The sequence below is a fragment of the Hemitrygon akajei genome, chromosome 31 (genome assembly GCF_048418815.1).
Source record: "Hemitrygon akajei chromosome 31, sHemAka1.3, whole genome shotgun sequence".
Lineage (NCBI taxonomy): Eukaryota > Metazoa > Chordata > Chondrichthyes > Myliobatiformes > Dasyatidae > Hemitrygon > Hemitrygon akajei.
The window spans coordinates 24,888,593-24,909,908 of NC_133154.1; the positions used below are offsets into that span (position 1 = coordinate 24,888,593).

Sequence of the window (21,316 nt, forward strand, 5' to 3'; positions counted from 1 at the left end):
TGACCCGCTGAGTGTTCCCAGCATTTTTTGATTTTGTTCCAGGTTTCCAGCGCCTGCAGTTTTTAAAACTTTTCCCCCTTCTCCTAATGTTCCCACTACTCAGTCAGCCTCACGCACATCTACCAACTCCCTTACGATCCATTTTGCCATTAACCTACATCAGGGGATGATTTACACCAGCCAGTCTATCTTGGGCTGTGGGAGGGAACCAGAACAACAAGGGAAACCCACACGGTGATAAGGAGAGCATAGGGACAGCATTGGAGGGCGGGATTGAAGCCAGGTCATTGGAGTGGCTCCATATCTGAGTTTCGGATGGCATAGTGGCATTGCTAGTAGAGACTCAGTGGGCTGAAGGGCCTACGGCATCTCTGTAAACTCCATGGAACAGTTAACTTGCACCGAATAAGTTAACGGGTAATTGGTGATTGGTTTATTGTTGACCCATGGACTGGGATACAGTGAAAAGCTTTTGTCTGCAAACCATCCAGACAGATCTTTTCTAAATACAAGTACATCAGGGTGAATAAAGTCAAAATGCAGTGTGGGTAGACAGTACAGCACACGGGCCTTGACAAGCTAAATTGAGGGACTAATTTTTAGAAGAGGTCCATTCAAGAGTCTGGTAACAGTGGGATCGAAGCTGTCCTTGAACCTGGTGGGACATGTTTCCAGACCCTTGCATTTTCTGCCCGATGGGAGAAGGAAGAAACGAGGAGGTCCAGGATAGGCCGGGTCTTTGATTACGCTGAGGCAGCGGTAAGGAGTGTAGACAGAGTCCATAGAGGGGAGGCTGGGTTCAAATGCAACTTATTTGGAGTTGCTCTCTTAAAATCGCCCAGCGAGAGGCATTCTGAAAGTTAATCAGCGATGCATCCTATCAGAACCAGGGGACTTCCCTACCTTCAGGCCAACGCACACAAAATGCTGGAGGAACTCGGCAGGCCAGGCAGCACCTAAGGGAAAAAAAAGTACGGTCAATGTTGTTACCTTTCGGCCCACCCGTGTGCTCAGCATTAACTCTTTATTCCTATTAGTATTAGTTTATTATTGTCACCGGTACAGAGAGACACAGACAAGCTTGTCTTGCATACTGATCATACAGATCACATTGAGCTAGAACAGGTAAAACAACAACAAAGTGTAACAGCTACCAAAAGTGCAGAGTGCAGCTAACGTGCAAGATCACAATGAGGTAGATTGTGAGGCCAGGAGTCTGTCTTATCATACAAGAGGTTCATTCAAGATGCTGATAACAGTGGGATAGAAACTGTTCCTGAGCCTGGTGCTACAGGATTTAGTGGAGATGTCCAAAAGTTCTAAGAGGTTTCTGAACAGTAAAGAAGTTTCTGAACAATAAAGAAGTTGTTATTTCATTGGCTGAAGGGATGGTAACCAAAGAAACACCAACACAATGCCAGTGGTGAGGACACAAGAGATTCTGCAGATGCTGGAGGTCCAGAGCAACACACACAAAATGCTGGAGGAACTCAACAGGTCCATGGAGTGGAATAAACAGTCGGCTATTTATTTCCCTCCATAGAACATAGAACAGTACGGAACAGGAGCAGGCCATTCGGCCCACAACGTTGTACAAAACCAATTAAATTAGTTATCAAATAGTCAACTAAACTAATCTCTTCAGCCAACACAATGTAGATGTTTACATAGGCACAAGTTGAATATCCTTCCATTTCTCTCACATTCACGTGCCTATTTAAACATCTCTTAAGATTCCTCAACGTACCTGCCTCTACCACCAGCCCACCCACCCACCCTCTTTGTAAAATAACTGCCCCTGACATCTCCTTTGAAATTAGTCCCCTCTCACCTTAAATGCACGCCCTCTGGTATGAGACATTTCAACCCTGGGGAGAAAAGGTATTGTCTCAATATTCTATCTAAGCCTCTCATAATCTTATACTCTATCAGATCTCCCCTCAGCCCCTGCCACTCCAAAGAAAACAGCCCAAATCTGTCTCACTATAGCACGTGCCCTCTAATCCAGGCAGGATCCTGCTAAACCTCATCTGCACCCTCTTGAAACCCTCAATATCCTTCCTACGATGGGGCGACCAGATTTGTATGCAATACCCCCGATGCAGCCTAACTAGAGTTTCATAAACATGCAATATAACTTCCCGACTTTTGTACTCAGTGCATTTTGTGTGCTCCCAGTGATGAGGAGACGGGGCTGAAGTCACCGGTACGCGGTGATCTGTGATGTGCGCCACGAACAGGAGGTGGCGCTGCATCCCATCGCCGTGTCCGGAAAGGGGCTGCGGTAACGCCTGAGCAACACGCAAAACGCTGGAAGGGTTGGACTGCTTATTCCCTTCCGCAGATGCTGCCTGACAGGCTGAGCTCCTCCAGCATTTTCTGTTTGTTGCTCCTCCTGTTTCCAGCACCTCTAGTGTTTGGAATTACCCCTGACGTGGTAACTAATGACAAGACTCTGCTGAAACGGGGTAGAAACCAGCATAGTGACAATGGGCCAAAATGTAAAAATTCAAACTTTGAAGTAAATTTATTATCCAAATTGCCATATACTGCTTTGAGATAGAAACATAGAAATCTACAACACCTTATAGGCCCTTCAGCCCACAATGTTGTGCCGACCAAGTAACCTCCTTGAGAAACTGTCTAGAATTTCCCTACCTATAGCCCTCTATTTTTCAAGGCTCCATGTACCTATCTAACAACCTCTTAAAAGATCCTATTGTATCTGCCTCCACCACCGTCGCTGACAGTGCATTTCATGCACCCACCACTCTCTGTGTGGAAAAACTTACTTCCACCATCCCCCCGTACCTACTCCCAAGCACCTTAAAACTATGCCTCTTCCTGTTAGCCACTTCAGCCCTGGGAAAAAGCCTCTGACCATCCACACGATCAATGCCTCTCATTATCTTATACACCTCTATCAGGTCACCTCTCATCCTCCGTCACTCCGAGGAGAAAAGGCCGAGTTCACTCATCCATTTTCTTGCAGACGTTTACAGGAAATATAAAGAAATACAGTAGAGTCTATGGAAAGGAACGCACATAAACAAAAACTGATAAGTGAACAGAGGGCCAGAGGGCCAATCCCTGATGGCAGACGATGATACGATCATGTTGCTCTCCTTTCTAGAGTGAACAAAGAGAGGATGAATGAACAAGAAAAACTGCCTCCCTCGCCTCCAGTGAAGACAGCTCCCAAAGCTCCAATAACCTACAACCCCACCAGCAAGTTCCAAGGCTCCTTTTTTGCTCCGCCATTGCCGACTGCCACTTCCGGGATGGCTGGTAAGGAAATCGCGTGTCTTCGTTTCACCCGGTGACCTCCCGGAAGCAGATCCCTCGCCCTCGATTGCCCAAGCCTTTGGCAAGTCCCGCTCATCTCTGAACTCTGTACCTCTTCCGGTCTCCTTTCGTTTCTCACCCTACCCAGGTCTTCCATGATGATAAAGTGATTGGTGGGAGAGCAGGCAGTGTTGAGGAATAAGAGAGTCTGCGGAAGGGCTTGAAGCATAGAAATCGCAGAGAATGCGCAAAGAAGTGGCAGATGGAACACAATGTAGGGAAGTGTGTGATCACGCACTTTGGTAGAAGGAATAAACGTGCAGACTATCTACTAAACAAGGAGTGAATTCAGGGAATCGGGAGTCCTCATACAGGATTCCCTAAGGGCCAACTTGCAGGCTGAGTTGATAGAAAGGAAGGCAAATGCAATGTTAGCATTCATTTTGGGAGAGCTAGAATACAAAAGCAAGGGTGTATTCCTGAGGATTTTTAAGGCATTGATCAGGCCATAGTGAGTAGTTTTGGGCTTCATATCTAAGAAAGGATGTGCTAGCATTGGAGAGGGTCCAGAGGAGGTTCGTGAGAATGATCACAGGGGGAGATGAGGTATGAGGAGTGTTTGATGGCTCTAGCCCTGGACTCCCCAGAGTTCAGAAGAATGAGGACAGAATCTCATTGAAACATATTGAGTATTGAAAGGCCTAGATAGAATGGATGTGGAGAGGATGTTTCCAATAGTGGGGGGAGTCTAGGGCCAGAGGGCACAGCCTCAGTATAGAAGGACGTCCATTTTGAACAGAGATGAGGAGGAATTTCTTTAGCCAGAGGTGGTGAATCTATGGAATTCATTGCCACAGACGGCTGTGGAGGCCAAGACATTGGGTATATTTAAAGCAGAGGCTGATAGGTTCTTGATTGGTAAGGACATCTAAGATCATGAGAAGGCAGGAGAATGGGATTGAGAAGGGTAGTAAATCAGCGCTGATGGAATGGCGGAGCAGACTTGATGGGCTGAATGGCCTAATTATGCTTCTATGTCTTATGGTGTTATGGTCATTTCATCTGATGATCCCCTGGTCAGGTTTCTGATCATTCGTACTCACCAAAACGCAATTGCCCATGCTTCAGCAAGTCTGCTTCACCCCTGGGCTCTGTCCTCTTCTGGTCTCCTTCCATTACTTGCCCAACCCATCACCTGCCAGGACTTCTACAACCAGCCACCATCGTGTGGCCGAGTGGAAGCTTGGCACAAGGCAGAGAGTCCTGATGGGATCCCTCACCACTAACGCTTCTCTCCCCCCGCCCCCCCAACTCCGTGGAACGCTGAGGACCTTCAGCAGACACCTTGTCCTGCTTCGCCCACACTAACAATGTCTTGTTTCAGTTACAGAATTGGACGGACCTGGTAAGGGTGCTGCGGACATGACAGAGCAGAGAACGGCGCGCGATGTGGTGAGTTCTTTCTTCAGCTGCTCCGGGCGCTGACGAGCCAGGTCTCAGAGTCCTGAACCGGCCCCCCAATCCCAGTTGGGTTGTCTCCGCACCAAAAGGCAATGTGGCTCTTTGAGCCCGATCTACCTTTACGTAGGATCTGATCATGGTCTATTTGTCTCCCACTTTGGCCCCTTAAACTTTCCAATCATTGCCCAACAATCGACCTGAGGTGCAAAGATTGTCTGTCACCTCCCAGCTGCTGCGAATTTTGTGTGGAAGGAAAGCTGGTATGCAGTGGCTCCAGATGTCCGTGGTGGTGTACCAGTCAGTGTAACAGTATCACGGCGCCAGCGACCTGGGTTCAATCCCGCCACTGTCTTGTGAAGAGTTTGTACATTCTCCACGTGGTGCTCCACTTCCCCCCCCACCCACCCCCAATCCCGTAGACATACAGATCGGTAGGTCACATGAGCGTAAGTGGGCAAGTACAGACTTGTTGGGCCAGAAGGACTGTATCACTAAATGAAAGTAAAATCAGCCTTCAAATTTTGCCTCCCTGTATTAGCCAATTTCACCTTGGGTGGGGGGTGGGGGAAGTCTCTGGCTCTCCAATCAATCAAGGCTTCTCATCATCTTGTAGCAACCCCCCCATCAAGTCACCTCTCATCATCATTCACTCCAAAGAGAAAAGTCCTAGCTCGCTCATAAAATGTGTTGATCAATCCAGGCAGCATCCTGGTAAATCTCCTCTGCACCCTCTCTAATCCAGGCAGCATCCTGGTAAATCTCCTCTGCACCCTCTCTAATCCAGGCAGCATCCTGGTAAATCTCCTCTGCACCCTCTCTAATCCAGACAGCATCCTGGTAAATCTCCTCTGCACCCTCTCTAATCCAGGCAGCATCCTGGTAAATCTCCTCTGCACCCTCTCTAATCCAGGCAGCATCCTGGTAAATCTCCTCTGCACCCTCTCTAATCCAGGCAGCATCCTGGTAAATCTCCTCTGCACCCTCTCTAAAGCTTCCACATCCTTCCTATAATGAGATGACCAGAAATGGACACAACAATCTAAGTATCATCTAACAAGAATTTTACACAGCTGTAACATTACCTTGTGGCTCATGGGACATCCAAAGGATCTGAGTTGGGCAAGTTGGTGGGTGATGGGAGCAAGCTGATTGGCAGAGAGGTGGGTAGGGAAGAGAGCCTGTCCAGTTTTTTGGATCTTGCTGTGCATGAATTGGCATAAGTTGATTACAATGGAGCCTATGCTCTAAACGTACTTTCACAGCTGATAGGTACTGTAGTAGTCCTGAATTCAGATGAAGAACCCTGAACTTGGGCTGAATGGCAACAACCGGGAGGGTAAGAGTGGTGGGAGTTATGAGGAGGGGTCCCATGTGGATGGACGCAGATATGGACAGATGGTGGGAAAGCAACTGTTGGGCTACAGTCTGGGCAGTTAGGAGAGGGGAGGGGCAGGAAGGCTATGGGAGATGTCGGGGCCTCTTCGTCAGACTGTAACCGAGCTCTGCATCTCCCTTCCCTTCAGATGATCTTGAACCACACCTTCGACGATATCGAGGGCTTCATGGCGAGGCTCCAGAAAACAGCCGAAGCGTTCAAGATTCTGGACCAAAGGAAGAAGAGCAGAATGGGCCGGAAGAAGAGCCCAAAGGAAAGTGGAGGTAGGTGACTCTCCCTTGGTGAGGAGACCGTCCGGTAGAAACACAACAAATTCCTTGTGAAGTTTCCATTGTTGCAGGCTTTACAGTGGCTCATTGTCTCAGATAGAAAACATTCTGTCTGGATGTGCCGTGGATCTGTATGGGAACTGCTCTACACATGACCATAAGAAACTGCGGAGAGCTGAGTTCCTCACAGGAACTAGCCTCCCTTCCAAAGGCTCTCTCTATACTTCTTGCTGCCTCAGTAAAGCAGCCAGCATAGTCAAAGACCCCACCCACCCCAGACGTTCTCTCTCCTCCCCTCTCCCATTGGGCCGAAGATATAAAAGAACGTCTCAAAAACAAAATCTATCCCATTGTTACCAGACTTTTGAATAGACCTAATAAAAACACAAAATGCTGGCAGAACTCAGCAGGCCAGACAGCATCTATGGGAGGAGGTAGTGACGACGTTTCAGGCCGAAACCCTTCATCAGGAGTGGTCTTGAATAGACCTCTTGTACGATAAGATGGACTCGGCTTCACAATCTATTTTGTTGGCCTTTATTACAAAGGGAATTGAGTACAAGAGCAAGGAAATCCTCTTGCATTTGTACAGAGCCCTGGTGAGACCACACCTGGAGTATTGTGTACAGTTTTGGTCTCCAGGGTTAAGGAAGGACATCCTGGCTGTAGAGGAGGTGCAGCGTAGATTCACGAGGTTAATTCCTGGGATGTCTGGACTGTCTTACGCAGAGAGGTTAGAGAGACTGGGCTTGTACATGCTGGAATTAAGGAGATTGAGAGGGGATCTGATTGAATCATATAAGATTATTAAGGGATTGGACAAGATAGAGGCAGGAAATATGTTCCAGATGCTGGGAGAGTCCAGTACCAGAGGGCATGGTTTGAGAATAAGGAGTAGGGTTTGAGCCCTGTCAGGACTCAAGACGAAGGGTCTTGGCCCGAAACGTCGACAGTACTTCTCCCTATAGATGCTGCCTGGCCCGCTGCGTTCCACCAGCATCTTGTGTGTGTTGCTTATAAAAATGGTTTAAATTTTTTTACAGAGCAGTGATGGAGTAATAGATAGAGGGGGCTGGGGGTTAACTAGAATGGTTGATCAGACTAACTGCCTGGGGAAAGAAATGTTTAAATTGAATGAACAGTATGCAAGACATGCTTTTTGCTCTATTTTAGCAGTTCTGACAATAATAAACCAGTACCAAATCACCCAGGCAAATAGATCCAGGTAGACTCTTCACCTTTCTCCTTTATAAGGTGCTCCTTAAGATCTCCAGCTTTCACTGGGGATCTATATAGCATGTGATGGCTAATGGGATTAGTTACAACGGGAATCATGATCAGACAGTGTGGGATGAAGAGCCTAATCCTGTGCTGTTATACGCGCAATGTCTGGGAATGCAAGAGGATGAAACCTGATGTCACAAAAGCCTTATTCCACAGAACGAGGCCATTGGGCCCATTGAGTCTATGCCGGCTCACCGCCCAATCCCCTCCGCCCGTGCTGTCTCTGCCTTTGACTAAAACACTTCAACCTGAATTCCTTCTTGATTTCAGAGGGACTCCTGACACTGCGAGCTCGACCGCCAAGCCAAGAGGAGTTTATCGAAATCTTTCAAAAGTACAAGTACTCCTTCAGCCTTCTGGTAAGCATAGCTCTCGAGAGGGCTCAGGGTGGCGTCTGCGACCTTTGCTGCGGTCTGTGTCTTTGAACCTCGTAACTGCCGGGAGTGCTGAACACTCCACAGGGTGCCGGCACGGAAAGTACGACCTCCTGATACCCGTCGTAGGTCTCGGAGGCTTGAAGTCAATGAACAGCGTGTATTGCCCAGATTTCCAGCGCCTGCAGACTTCTCCCGTTAGTGTTCATCTCCTCGTTTAGGTGAGGACTTTAAGTAAATAAAACTCCCAAGTAAAACAGCAGAGACTGGAAATCTGAAATATCAACTGAAAATATTAACGGGTGGTTTGGTAGGTTAGTGGTTAGCGTAATGCTTTACAGTTCTACCAATCAGGGTTCAATTCCCACCGCCATCTGTAAGAAGTTTTTACGCTCTCCCCATGACCACGGGAGGTTCCTCTGGGGTCTCCCACGTTCCAAAGACATACAGGTTACGGTTAGCAGGTTGTGGGCTAACCCTGTATTGGCTGTTGATGCAAACGACACATTTCACCCATGTTTTGATGCTTCAATGTCATGTGACAAATAAAGTTAATCTTTTTCCCGGAGTTGGGGGGATCAGCAATGAGGTTTAAAGGGGAGAGATGAGAGATTTAAAAAGGTTAAGTGCCAAATCTAAATACCAAGAGCACTCAGCTGGTCAGGCAGCACCTGTGGAGGGAGAACCAGTGTCGATGATCCTCCATCTAATGTGGGATCTTCAACCTGAAATGTTTGTTGCGTTTCTCCTCCCACCAGCATGTTCCATTTTTATCAAGCACATCAATCTCCTTATTTAAGGGCGGGTGTTAATGGCCTTGAGGGAAGATTCACTGGACTGATCCCTGGGCTTGTTTTCTGAGCACGAGTTGGACTTATACTGACTGGAGCTGAGAAGAATGAGGAAGAAATCCAGGTCCAGATCCTGGTCCTGGTCTTGATCCAGATTCAGATCCAGATCCTGGTCCTGGTCTTGATCCAGATTCAGATCCAGATCCTGGTCCTGGTCTTGATCCAGATTCAGATCCAGATCCTGGTCCTGGTCTTGATCCAGATTCAGATCCAGATCCTGGTCCTGGTCTTGATCCAGATTCAGATCCAGATCCTGGTCCTGGTCTTGATCCAGATTCAGATCCAGATTCTGGTCCTGGTCTTGATCCAGATTCAGATCCAAATCCTGGTCCTGGTCCTGATTCAGATTCAGGTCCAGGTTCATTTATTTATCATATGTGTCAAAACATACAGTCTTTTTATGAAATCCTGTTGAAGGGTCTTGGCCCAAAATGTCAGCAGATTATTCCCAACCATAGATGCTGCCTGACCTGCTGAGCTCCTCCAGCACATTGTGTATATTGCTCTAGATTCCAGCACCTGCAGTACCTCTAGTGTCTATACAGTGAAATACATCGTTCGTGTTAGCAACCAACACAGCCAAGGATGTGCTAGAGGCAGCCCACGAACATTGCCACACATTCTGGCACCAACAGAGGACCGTGCTCATAATGTTCAGCAGAACAACACAAACAAAATCAACAATAAAACAAAACAACAGCAAAGCAAGCCCCCTTTAGCACCCTCCCACCAACCCACACACACAGAGACAAGACTCCAACCTCAGGACAGGGCTCCAGCCGCCAGTGGGCTTGTGGTCTCGTAGACATTGGGACTTTGACTTGCAGACAAACATGCCCATGACTTCAGCCATCGGGTCGCGGCTTCCAGCGCAATGCAAAGCTTTCTCTTACAATGGGACAACACTGTCCATGTTTTTCTTTGACCACTGCCCCGTGTGGTGTTTGAGAGGCAGGTACGCAGGTTCCGGTCCCTCTGTGACCATTTCCAGAGGCCCGTCGGCATCTCTGTTCATAATTCACCCCAAAGTGGTTGTCGTTGTTCACCCCGAACTGTCATAGTCTTTCGTTCTTCAACTTGCCCTCGCCCTCCTACAACGCACCACAGTCGGAGTATTTTACAACTGCCTGCTCGTCTTCGGGGCGGTGAGAGGACATGGAACACCGGTGATGATTTGCAGCTAGCATGCAACCTCTGCAGGGCTGTGCGGCCCGGAATGTACGCGCTGGGAATTCTGCAGCAGGAACCATGCAGCCGGGAATCCTGCAGCAGGAACCATGCAGCCGGGAATCCTGCAGCAGGAACCATGCAGCCGGGAATCCTGCAGCAGGAACCATGCAGCCGGGAATCCTGCAGCAACCAGGCAAAACCTTCTTGCTGATAGAACTCAGGATAAATTCTCCTGAGTTCTGTGATTTTTTTTTTGTTGGGGAGGGGAATCTCAACGAATAGGTGGTGCTAAGTATAGCTTCCCAAACTAGGGTAAACTCCAGTATCCGGGCTAAAACCCTCACACAGATCCTCAGCAGATTAGTTTAATCTCCTTCTATTCAATCGTATTCCTTCATCTCGGTTGCATCACTCAACCTGTTACCCTGAGCAACCAGGCTGGACTAATGGGACTGCGGGATATCTTGTGCAATTCTTACCTGGAAATTGAGTTTAAATCATCTCTCTTTCTCTCTCTCTCTCTCTATCTCGCGCTTTCTACCTTGCGCTCTCTATCTCTACCTCTCTACCTCTCTCTCCCCCCTTTCCCACCTCTGTTTGCAATCACTCTCTGCATTTTAATCTTTTTCTGCCTTTGTCACTGTCTTTTTCTGACTTTTTGTCTACCCCCCTCCCTCACTCTCGCTCTCTCTCTTTGTGCATAAGTCAGTCTCATCTAAGTGGCAGGGCAGGTAAATCATCAGATCGAAACTGTCCATAATTCGTTACAAGTCAGATTCAATCCACCTCGCTGAGCTTTGAATGATTAACGGGAGTGAAGGAAATGATACCCGGTCTCGTGTGCAAACACTCTGTGTGTTGGTCATGGGATAACGACGTGAGAGTTGACAGCGAGGTCGTTTTAAAATTTATTCCTTTTTCAAATCGGGACAGAGCCAACATTTACCCCTGAGTGCGCTGAGGGGCTGCTGGTGGGCCGCCCCCTTGAGCCTCTGGGGCGTACGCTCGCCACGTTGGGCGGGAGAGTTCCAGGGGCTAGACCCAGCAATAATGAAAGGGTGGCGGTGTATCGTATTACCAAGTCACGGCAGTGTGCGACTTGGAGAGTGGAATCTGTAGGTGGTGGAGTGGCTCTGTGCCTGGCGGTCAGGGTGGTGAGTTTGGAAGATGTTGTTGGAGCACCCAGGCAAAGAACTATAATGCCTTACCTTAACAGCGGGCCACCCCTAGTGAAGCCGTCCATCCCTCACTAGCACCGATCGTGATCACACTGAACACGAGACAATCAGAATCAACTTTATTTTCTCTGACGTATGATGTGCATTTATATTGTTATTGACCGTAAATTACAAAACAAATAATTCATAAAGAAAGGTGTGGGCTGGCCAGTGGTGTAGTGGACTTGGAGCCAGATGGTCCTGAGTTCGAATCCAGCCAAGTCCCTATCTGAGCAGTGGCAATCTCCTTCCGTTATCTTGTCACGAAAACCCTACGGATAACTACACTATCCATGGGGTCGCCATGAGTCGTCAGTGACTCAACAACAACAACAACAGAGAAAGGGCTAATGAGGTGGTGTTCATGAACCATTCAGAAATCTAATGGCAGAGGGGAAGTTCAATGTTTCCTAAAACACTGAACGTGAATCTTTAGGCTCCGGTACCTCCTCCCCGATAGTAGTGATGAGAAGAAGCCATATCCCTGATAGTGGGGGGTCCTTAATAATGGATGCAGCCTTGAGATACCTCCTCTTGAAGTTGTCTCTGAGCTGGGGAGGGTTGTCCCAGTGGTGGAACAGGCTGAGTTTACAAGCCTCTACAGCCTTTTCCCATCCAGTGTGTTGCTGTCTCGGTACCAGATGGTGATGCAGCCAGTTAGAATGCTTTTCACAGTGGGTCTCTATCAACCTGCTGCAGTCTTTGGTGCACAAGATAGCAGGAACGAAGAAGAGAAGGGGCCTGGGTGATGACATGAAGGGAGAGGTCTAGCCGGGGATAATCAGGTGGATGCATTTGACCGAGGATTTCTCTTCTCCAGGCACGAGTGAGGAACCACATCGTCAACCCCAGTGCCACTGAGCTCATCCACTTCCTGTTTGGACCACTGGACATGGTGAGTAGCGGGTCATCCTCCAGCCGTTGCTGCTTCCGCGGGGCGAAGCCGATCCCCGCGCTCCCCTCACACCCTACATGATGGAGCCGATCCCCGCACTCCCCTCACACCCTACACGATGGAGCCGATCCCCGCGCTCCCCTCACACCCTACACGATGGAGCCGATCCTCATGCTCCCCTCACGCCCCGAGCAATGGAGCGGATCCCTGTGCACTCCACATGGTGGAACAGCTCCCCACACGCCCTGCGCGACGGAGCCAAACCGTTCCCCACATCCCTTGTACGACGGAGCCAAACCGTTCCCCACATCCCCTGCGCGATGGAGCCAAACCGTTCCCCACATCCCCTGTGCGACGGAGCCAAACCGTTCCCCACATCCCTTGTACGACGGAGCCAAACCGTTCCCCACATCCCCTGGGCGATGGAGCCAAACCGTTCCCCACATCCCCTGCGCGATGGAGCCAAACCGTTCCCCACATCCCCTGGGCGACAGAGCCAAACCATTCCCCACATCCCCTGTGCGACGGAGCCAAATCGTTCCCCACATCCCCTGGGCGACAGAGCCAAACCATTCCCCACATCCCCTGTGCGACGGAGCCAAACCGTTCCCCACATCCCCTGCGCGAAGGAGCCAAACCGTTCCCCACATCCCCTGGGCGACGGAGCCAAACCATTCCCCACATCCCCTGGGCGACAGAGCCAAACCGTTCCCCACATCCCCTCCTCACCGTTCCATCCTGCTTAAGAAACAGGAACAGGAGGAGGATATCTGACCCGTTGAGCCCACTCCACCATTTAATAAGATCATGGCCGATCTGGCCGTGGACTCATCTCCACCTACCTGCCTTTTCCCCATAACCCTTAATTCCCCTACTATGCAGAAATCTATCCAAACATTGGGCAGAGAATTCCACAGATTCACCACTCTCTGGGAAAAGCAGTTCCCCCTCATCTCTGTCCTAAATCTACTCACCTGAATCTTGAGGCTATGTCCCCTAGTTCTAGTCCCACCTACCAGTGGAAACAACTTTCCTGGCTCTATCTTGCATAATTTTATATGTTTCTATAAGATCTCCTCTCAATCTTCTGAATTCCAGTGAGTAGAGTCCCAGGCAACTCGATCCCTCCTCATAGTTTAACCCCCTCGTCTTTTGAATCAACCTGGTGAACCTCCTCTGCACCACCTCCAAAGCCAGTATATCCTTCCTCAAGTAAGGAGACCAGAACTGCCCGGAATACTCCAGGTGCGACCTCACCAGTACCCTGTATAGTTGTAGCATAACCTCCCTGCTCTTAAATTCAATCCCTCTTGTAATGAAGGCCAACATTCCATTTGCCTTCTTGATAGCCTGCTGCACCTGCAAACCAACCTTTTGTGATTCATGCACAAGCACTCCCAAGTCCCTCTGCACAACAGCATGCTGCAAATTTTTTACTATTTAAATAATACTCTACTCTCCTGGTTTTCCTTCCAAAGTGGATGACCTCGCATTTACTAACATTGTACTCCATCTGACAGACCCTTGCCCACTCACTTAACCTAACTATATCTCTCTGTAGACTCTCCGTACCTTCTGTACAATTTGCTTCCCACTCAATTTAGTGCCATCAGCAAACTTGGATACACTGTACTCGGTCCCCTCTTCCAGATCATTAACGTATATCGTGAACAGTTGCAGACCCAGCACCGACCCCTGCAACGCACCGTTCACCACTGATTGCCAACCAGAGTAACACCCATGTATCCCAACTCTCTGCTTTCTATTGGTTAACCAATCCTCAATCCACGCTAATACATCACCCCCCAACTCTATGCATCCTTCTCTTCTGGATAATTCCTGTTTTCATCTGTATGAACGTCTGTCCCAGTGGAACAGTCTCTGTGGATTTCTGGGGAACGACAGCTTCCTAAGGTTGAGAATCTGGTGAGCTGATGAGAGGGAGGGATTCTTCTAGGAGATCAGGAAGGTTTGGGAATTGGTTCGACCCTGGTCTACGGACCCCTCCAATAGCTGGGGGGGATGGGCACCAGGCAGTCTGATTCTCAGGCCAGCATCCTTACGATCTTCCATCCCGTCCCTCCTTATCATCTCTTGGGACCCTCGGGAGAAGGGTCGGCTACCAGATGATGGAGTTGGGTCCTCTGGATGATTGGATGGTTGTGTCCAAGCTGTGGGGTCTGTATGAGGGGTGAAGGCAGGAGGCAGCTTCCAGTCTCTGCTGCTGGGTTCATTTACTCCAGAGAGCTGATATGGGTATATGGCATGGACACAGGCACTTCAGCCCATCGAGCCCATGCTAGCCGCTGTTACTCAGTCCAACACTAATCAGCATCAGGAGCAGAGCAGTGGGAATCCCCTCCGAAAGGAGAGTAAATTTATTATCAAAGTGCGCATAGGTCACTATATCCATCCCTGAGATTCATGTTCTTGTGCGCATACTCAATGGAACCTATAACCATAACAGAATCAATGAAAGACCGTACCCTACAGGGCAGACAACCAGTGTGCGAAAGACAACAAACTGTACAAATACAAAAAGCAAGAAAGGAAAAATAAAGTATTTATTAATTTATGTATTGAGCTACAGTGTTGACCAGGCCTTTCCGTCCCTTTGAGTCATCCCCCACACCCCCAGCGATCTTCAGCTTCTGGCAAGCGTAATTACAGAACAATTTACATTGACCAGTTAATCTCCCAAACAATAATAATGATGTTAAGGAACATGAGGAGCATATACCTTGTCCCAATAGTAATATCTACAGCTGGTGTCATCCCATAGGCTCTACACAATAGGTTAAATAATGAGGCTACACAACAATATCTATCTAAACCATAATGCAAAACACCACTAGACTAGTCCACAGGTTGCTGGCAATTGAGAAATCAGTGTGCTTGGCTATGGCTGTACCTCAGGTACGGCTGAGAGAAACAGCATAATAAATAAGCAATGAATATTGAGGACACGAGATGAAGAGTCCTTGAAATTGAGACCATAGGTTGTGGGGACAGTTCTGTGTTGGGCTGAGTGTGGCTGAGTGAAGTTACTCTGTTGCAGATGGTACAGGCCACGGGTCTGGACATCGCCAAGGCAGTGGCTATCCCGTTCCTGACCAACGATGCTGTCCATCTTCTGAGCATGACGCTGACCGAGGCAGAGACGGTGCAGTGGCAGTCGCTGGGCGAGTACTGGACGAAGCCGAGGTAGGAGGCACCAGGGATGGTCCCAGGGGCACACTGCTGGTCCCTGTACACCGGGGATGGTCCCAGGGGCACACTGCTGGTCACTGTACACCGGGGATGGTCCCAGGGACACACTGCTGGTCCCTGTACACTAGGGATGGCCCCAGGGACACACTGCTGGTCACTGTACACCGGGAATGGTCCCAGGGACACACTGCTGTTCCCTGTACACCGGGGATGGTCCCAGGGGCACACTGCTGGTCCCTGTACACCGGGGATGGTCCCAGGGACACACTGCTGGTCACTGTACACAGGGGATGGTCCCAGGGACACACTGCTGTTCCCTGTACACCGGGGATGATCCCAGGGACACACTGCTGGTCCCTGTACACAGGGGATGGTCCCAGGGACACACTGCTGTTCCCTGTACACCGGGGATGGTCCCAGGGACACACTGCTGTTCCCTGTACACCGGGGATGGTCCCAGGGACACACTGCTGTTCCCTGTACACCGGGGATGGTCCCAGGGACACACTGCTGGTCCCTGTACACAGGGGATGGTCCCAGGGGCACACTGCTGGTCACTGTACACCGGGGATGGTGCCATGGGCACACTGCTGGTCCCTGTACACCGGGGATGGTCCCAGGGGCACACTGCTGTTCCCTGTACACCGGGGATGGTCCCAGGGACACACTGCTGGTCCCTGTACACCGGGGATGGTCCCAGGGACACACTGCTGTTCCCTGTACACCGGGGATGGTCCCAGGGACACACTGCTGGTCCCTGTACACCGGGGATGGTCCCAGGGACACACTGCTGGTCCCTGTACACTAGGGATGGTCCCAGGGACACACTGCTGGTCCCTGTACACTAGGGATGGTCCCAGGGACACACTGCTGGTCCCTGTACACCGGGGATGGTCCCAGGGACACACTGCTGGTCCCTGTACACCGGGGATGGTCCCAGGGACACACTGCTGGTCCCTGTACACTAGGGATGGTGCCATGGGCACACTGCTGGTCCCTGTACACCAGGGATGGTCCCAGGGACACACTGCTGTTCCCTGTACACCGGGGATGGTCCCAGGGACACACTGCTGGTCCCTGTACACCGGGGATGGTCCCAGGGACACACTGCTGTTCCCTGTACACCGGGGATGGTTCCAGGGGCACACTGCTGGTCCCTGTACACCGGGGATGGTCCCAGGGACACACTGCTGGTCCCTGTACACCAAGGTACCAAGGCACAAGAAGTTCTCAAGAGCAGGTTAAAACCTGAGGCTGAAATTGAAGGATTAAAGAGGCCAGCAGCAGTCAGATGAACATCCAAGATCGTTCTTAACCTTTTCCAAAGGTGGCTTATTCAGTGATTACAGGACCACGTTAGTACAATTTGACAGTACGTCACAATACCCAGTGTGGTCACTCAGCAGCAGAGAGTGAGGGGGTGTATCCAGTGTGGAACCACCGGCAGAAAGTTCTTAATCTCACACCCTGAATGAATCTGGTGGGGAGACCCTCGTTTGTGGCTTTGCGTGAGTTCTCTCTCTTCGAGGATTTCCCAAATCAGAAGAAAGTATAAAGCTCGCGACTAGATTCCCATATTCCCCACCACTGATGCCATCCCCAAGTAGGAAAGATCCCAGCAGCCCAGGAAATCCTCCTAAATTTCTCCACGGTCCAGGGCTCCTGAAAAATGAGGGGTCTTTCCCAGGGGTGCTTTGTTAATTTTGATTCATTTATTACGCACTCCCAATGGCTCTGACTCTCTGGGGCGTCCAAGGACATTTCAGAATGAACTGTACTGGGCCCAGAATCTAGACTGGGGTAAGATTGGGGTATTCAAAAACTGGATGGGTGTTTACGTCGATCTGTCAGTTCCGAGGTCATCTTTACAGAAATGATTCATCTGAATCTAAATTCCACAGCTGCTGTGGTGGGAGTTGAACTCAAATCTCTGGTCCCTTAGTCTGGATCTCAGATGAACCAGTGCACCACCTCCATCCCCAGCTAGAGATGGTAACCAAGGGCTGGGACCTCAGCGGGAACAGAACCAGAGGGGAGGGGGAAAGAAGTGATTGTAGGGTTGACAGGAGCATCCAGAGGGAAAGGGGAGGACAGATTCAAAGAGTCTCAACGGACTGAATGTGGCCACGTTAGCCCATCAAACGTGGTACAATCTTCCCTTCTGATCTGTGCACCCCCCCCCCCCCCCCATGGATGTGCAGGCACCCTGGGGAAGCTTGGCAGAGAGGCTGGACTTGCGCACCCATCCACACCTGCCAGCAGAGGCACTGGCCTCTTGGCCAAGAGCAACTGACGGTCTCATTTGGCCCTGAGTTACCCACTCTTCCGGGTGAGTGGGTGACAGAGGCTCGGGTTGGCTTTCCTTATCTGGTGAGGTACCAGGGCTGGTAGGGGGAACCTGAGCCCAAGGTACCCACTGCCAAAGATTAAAAAATTAAGATGGAAGATTAGAGATTGGTTTTATTTGTCAAATATACATCAGAGCATCGAAACATACAGTGAAACGTTGTTCCAATGGCCAGCACAGTCTGAGAATGTTCTGGGGCAGCCTGCAAGTGTTGGCATGTTTCTGGTGCCAACAACTTCCAACACTAACCCGTATGTCTTTGGAACGTGGGAGGAAACCGGAGACCCAGTGGAAACCCGCCTAGTCAGGCAGAATATACGAACTTCTTTCAGACGGCAGTGGGAATTGAACCCCAATTGCTGACGTTGTACTACTGTTCTGCCTTCACCTCCTGGACCTGGTGTAGCTCAGCCCCCTGCCCACCGTGCATCTCTGATCACACCGTCTGTCCCCCTCTTCCACAGGCTGGAGTGGCCCCCCGAGCACTGGGGAAGCCCGTACAACATCCAGTTCCAGTCGGGCTGGACCCCCGATGACCTCGACCCAAACGGGTTCCCGTGGGAGGATCCCGTGGAGCTGCAGCATAAGCACGAGTTTCTCCGGATGCAGGTACGGAAGGGGCGGCAGTTCCTAATGGCCTGGTCCCCAGGGCTCCCAGCGTCTGTCGTGGGTACTGGCTCTCAGCCCTTGGTGTCTGGAGAAGTGAGATGGGTTGGGAGGGAGAGGTGTTGGTTTACATCCCAGGATTGGGCTTCCTATGGTTTTCTTGAGCTTTGCTTTCTCTGTACCCTCCTTCGTAACACCATTAGGTGTGTTGTCTTAGGGTTCAGAATAGTCGTTTTTCTTGTAGTTAACTTTACTATGCTTGCTTATAATTTTTATATAATCACCTATATATATAATATATATAAATTCAGTAAATTTCTAAAGATTAGCTTTTATTTGTCACATGTACATCGAAACATATCACAAATTTCACATCATAGCAGACAGTGATAATAAATCTGATTCTGATTGGTTATATCGTTGGTGATTGCGGGCTGCCATTCTATTGCTGCCCTCTAGGTGGCAGTATTGAGTGCCCAATGCCCGACATTAAGCTCAGCGCCGCCACCTGGCGGGGTAAATGGTAATGCAGCTCCACTGCATTTGGGAGATTGGAGCGAAAATGTATAGAGATGTCAGAGTCAAAGTACGATTTATTGTCAAAGTATATATATGTTACCATATACCACCTTGAGATTCATTTTCTTGTGAGAGTTTACAGGAAAATAAAGAAATACAGTACAATTTAAGCTAAACCATGCATAAGCAATAACCAATGTGCAAAAGAAGACAATCTGTGCAAAACAAAATTGAGAACATGAGTTGTAAGAGTCCTTGAAAGTGAACGTGCAGATTGTGGAATCAATTCAGAGTTGAAGTAAGTGAAGTTACCCACACTGGTACAGGCACCAAGGCACAGGAGATAGGGTATTCCTGGTGATGTGTGGCCTAAGGCTTCTGTGCACCCTTACTGATGGCAGTAGGACAAAGTGAGCGTGGCCTGGACTGTGACAGGTCCTTGATGATGGACGCTGCTTTCTTGTGGATGTGTTCGATGACGGAGGGGGCTTTCCTTGTGATGGACTGGGCTGTATCCACCAGCTTCAGCAGATATTTCTGTTCCTGGGCATCGGTGAGACATCTCCTTCTCCACAATAGCCAGCACAGGGTAACATACTACAAGCTGAGGAGCTGGCGTGCAGTCCGTTGGAATTTAGAGCCAGATGCCGGAGAAATCTGAAATGAAAACCAGAAGCACTGGAAATACTCGCTGGTCAGGCAGCATCTGCAGAGAGAGAAGCAGAGAGAATCAGGTTGAGGATGGAGAGGGTGCAGAGCGTGATTCCCGAAACACGGCAGCACAGAAAATGGGGAAGGTTGAAGGCCGGAGCCCTTTCACCTGAGGCAAAAATGAAGGGGGTGGGGGGGCCACTCCAGTCAAAGCCCAGAGATGCTTTCAAAAGTCTCTAAAATGCTGTAAATAACTTTTTTTTAAAAATAGACAGCAATTGAGAAATTGCATCAGAATCAGATCTATTATTACTGATATATGATGTAACATGTGCTGTTTTGTGGCAGCAGTACATTGCAAAGACATGAAAATCTTTAACTTACAAAAATAAATAGTGTATAAAAATGAGTGAATATTGTATAAAAAGGACTGATAATGTGCTGTTCATTCATTTACGACGATTCATAAATCTGATGATGGAGGGGAAAGAAACTGTTCCTAAAACATTGAGCGTAGGTCTTCAGGCTCCTGTACCTCCTCCCTGATGTTGGTCATGAGAATGCACATCCTGGAAGGTGAGGGTCTTTATGGTGGATGTTGCCGTCAAGAGATGATATCACACCAATAACAGCGGCCACTGGGCCGATATTTTACCATAAGAGACCCTGAGAGATAGGAGCAGAATTAGGCCATTTGGCCCATCAAGCCTGCTGCTCCATTCCAACACAGATGACCTATTTTCTCTCTGAACCCTGTTCTCCTGCCTTCTCCCCATAACCTTTCAAGCCCTGACTAATCAAGAACCTAACAACCTCTGCATTAAATACTCCCAATGACCTGGCCTGCACGGCAGCATGTGGCAACGAATTCAGCAGATTCGCCACCCTCTGACTAGCAAAGTTCTTCCTCACCTCTGCAAATGGGCATCCCTCAGTTCTGAGGCCATGCCCTCTGGGCCTAGACTCCCCCACTAAAAGAAACAGCCTCTCCAAATCCACTCCCTCTAGGACTTTCGACATTCGACAGCTTTCAGTGAGATCCCTGTTCGCTCTTCTCCGCGGGTTGGACAGCCCTGTCTGAGTGAGTGGGGTCTGGCCCCTTTTTGTTTAGAGACACAGCAGATGAACAGGCCCTTCCAGCTCAATGGGCCCACACCACCCACGTGACCAATTAGCCTACATGTCTTTGGAACTGGAGCACCCAGAGGAAACCCATACAAACTCCTCACAGACAGCAGAAAGTTGAACCCAGGTCACTAGACACTATAACATAACACTTGGGTTGTAGATGCTGGCCGAAGATTTCCAGGTGGAGCAGAGACGCTGCTAGCATCCCCTTGCACCTACAATGACTCTGCTCCTGTCCTGGCAGGGAGCAGCCAAACGTCGGAGGTTCCCTGAGGTTGTCAGCCATACTCGCCTTGAATCGCACCTTAACCTGTGTCTGACAGGCTTGTCTCTCTTGTTTTCCAGCAATCCGGCCCTCAGACCATCCCCGTTAAACAGACCAATGGGTAAGTGCCATTCCAGACCAGGTATATCAGCGAGTTGCCCCTCTCCCCGAATGTCTTTAGTAGCTCAATATTCACCTCCTTACTGGAGCAGCGGAAGACTCGTCTCCATATAACTTCAATGTTCTGCAGAACCTATCTCCCTCACTCTCCAGATGTTGAGTAACTACTATCCCCTGGTGACCCCACACTCTTTGCAACCCGCTGACCTTCCCCCCCAGATGTAGAGGAACTTCTATCCCTGGTATCTCTACAGTCTTCATAACCCAC

General features: G+C 49.5%; 1 protein-coding gene across 4 annotated transcripts in view; it reads left to right on the forward strand.

The window, feature by feature from the left end:
- LOC140719217 (epidermal growth factor receptor kinase substrate 8-like protein 1) overlaps nucleotides 1-21,316 on the forward strand; it is an 87,974-nt gene that overhangs the window by 52,645 nt on the left and 14,013 nt on the right. For 3 of the 4 annotated variants that reach the window (XM_073033656.1, XM_073033658.1, XM_073033659.1), the window contains 8 exons: nucleotides 3,134-3,288; nucleotides 4,670-4,737; nucleotides 6,270-6,405; nucleotides 7,966-8,054; nucleotides 12,128-12,202; nucleotides 15,261-15,406; nucleotides 18,224-18,368; nucleotides 21,009-21,049. In XM_073033656.1, coding sequence (XP_072889757.1) covers nucleotides 3,134-3,288; nucleotides 4,670-4,737; nucleotides 6,270-6,405; nucleotides 7,966-8,054; nucleotides 12,128-12,202; nucleotides 15,261-15,406; nucleotides 18,224-18,368; nucleotides 21,009-21,049 — 855 coding nt within the window. The remainder of the gene's footprint in view (nucleotides 1-3,133; nucleotides 3,289-4,669; nucleotides 4,738-6,269; nucleotides 6,406-7,965; nucleotides 8,055-12,127; nucleotides 12,203-15,260; nucleotides 15,407-18,223; nucleotides 18,369-21,008; nucleotides 21,050-21,316) is intronic. The other variant, XM_073033657.1, reaches the window with a different exon arrangement.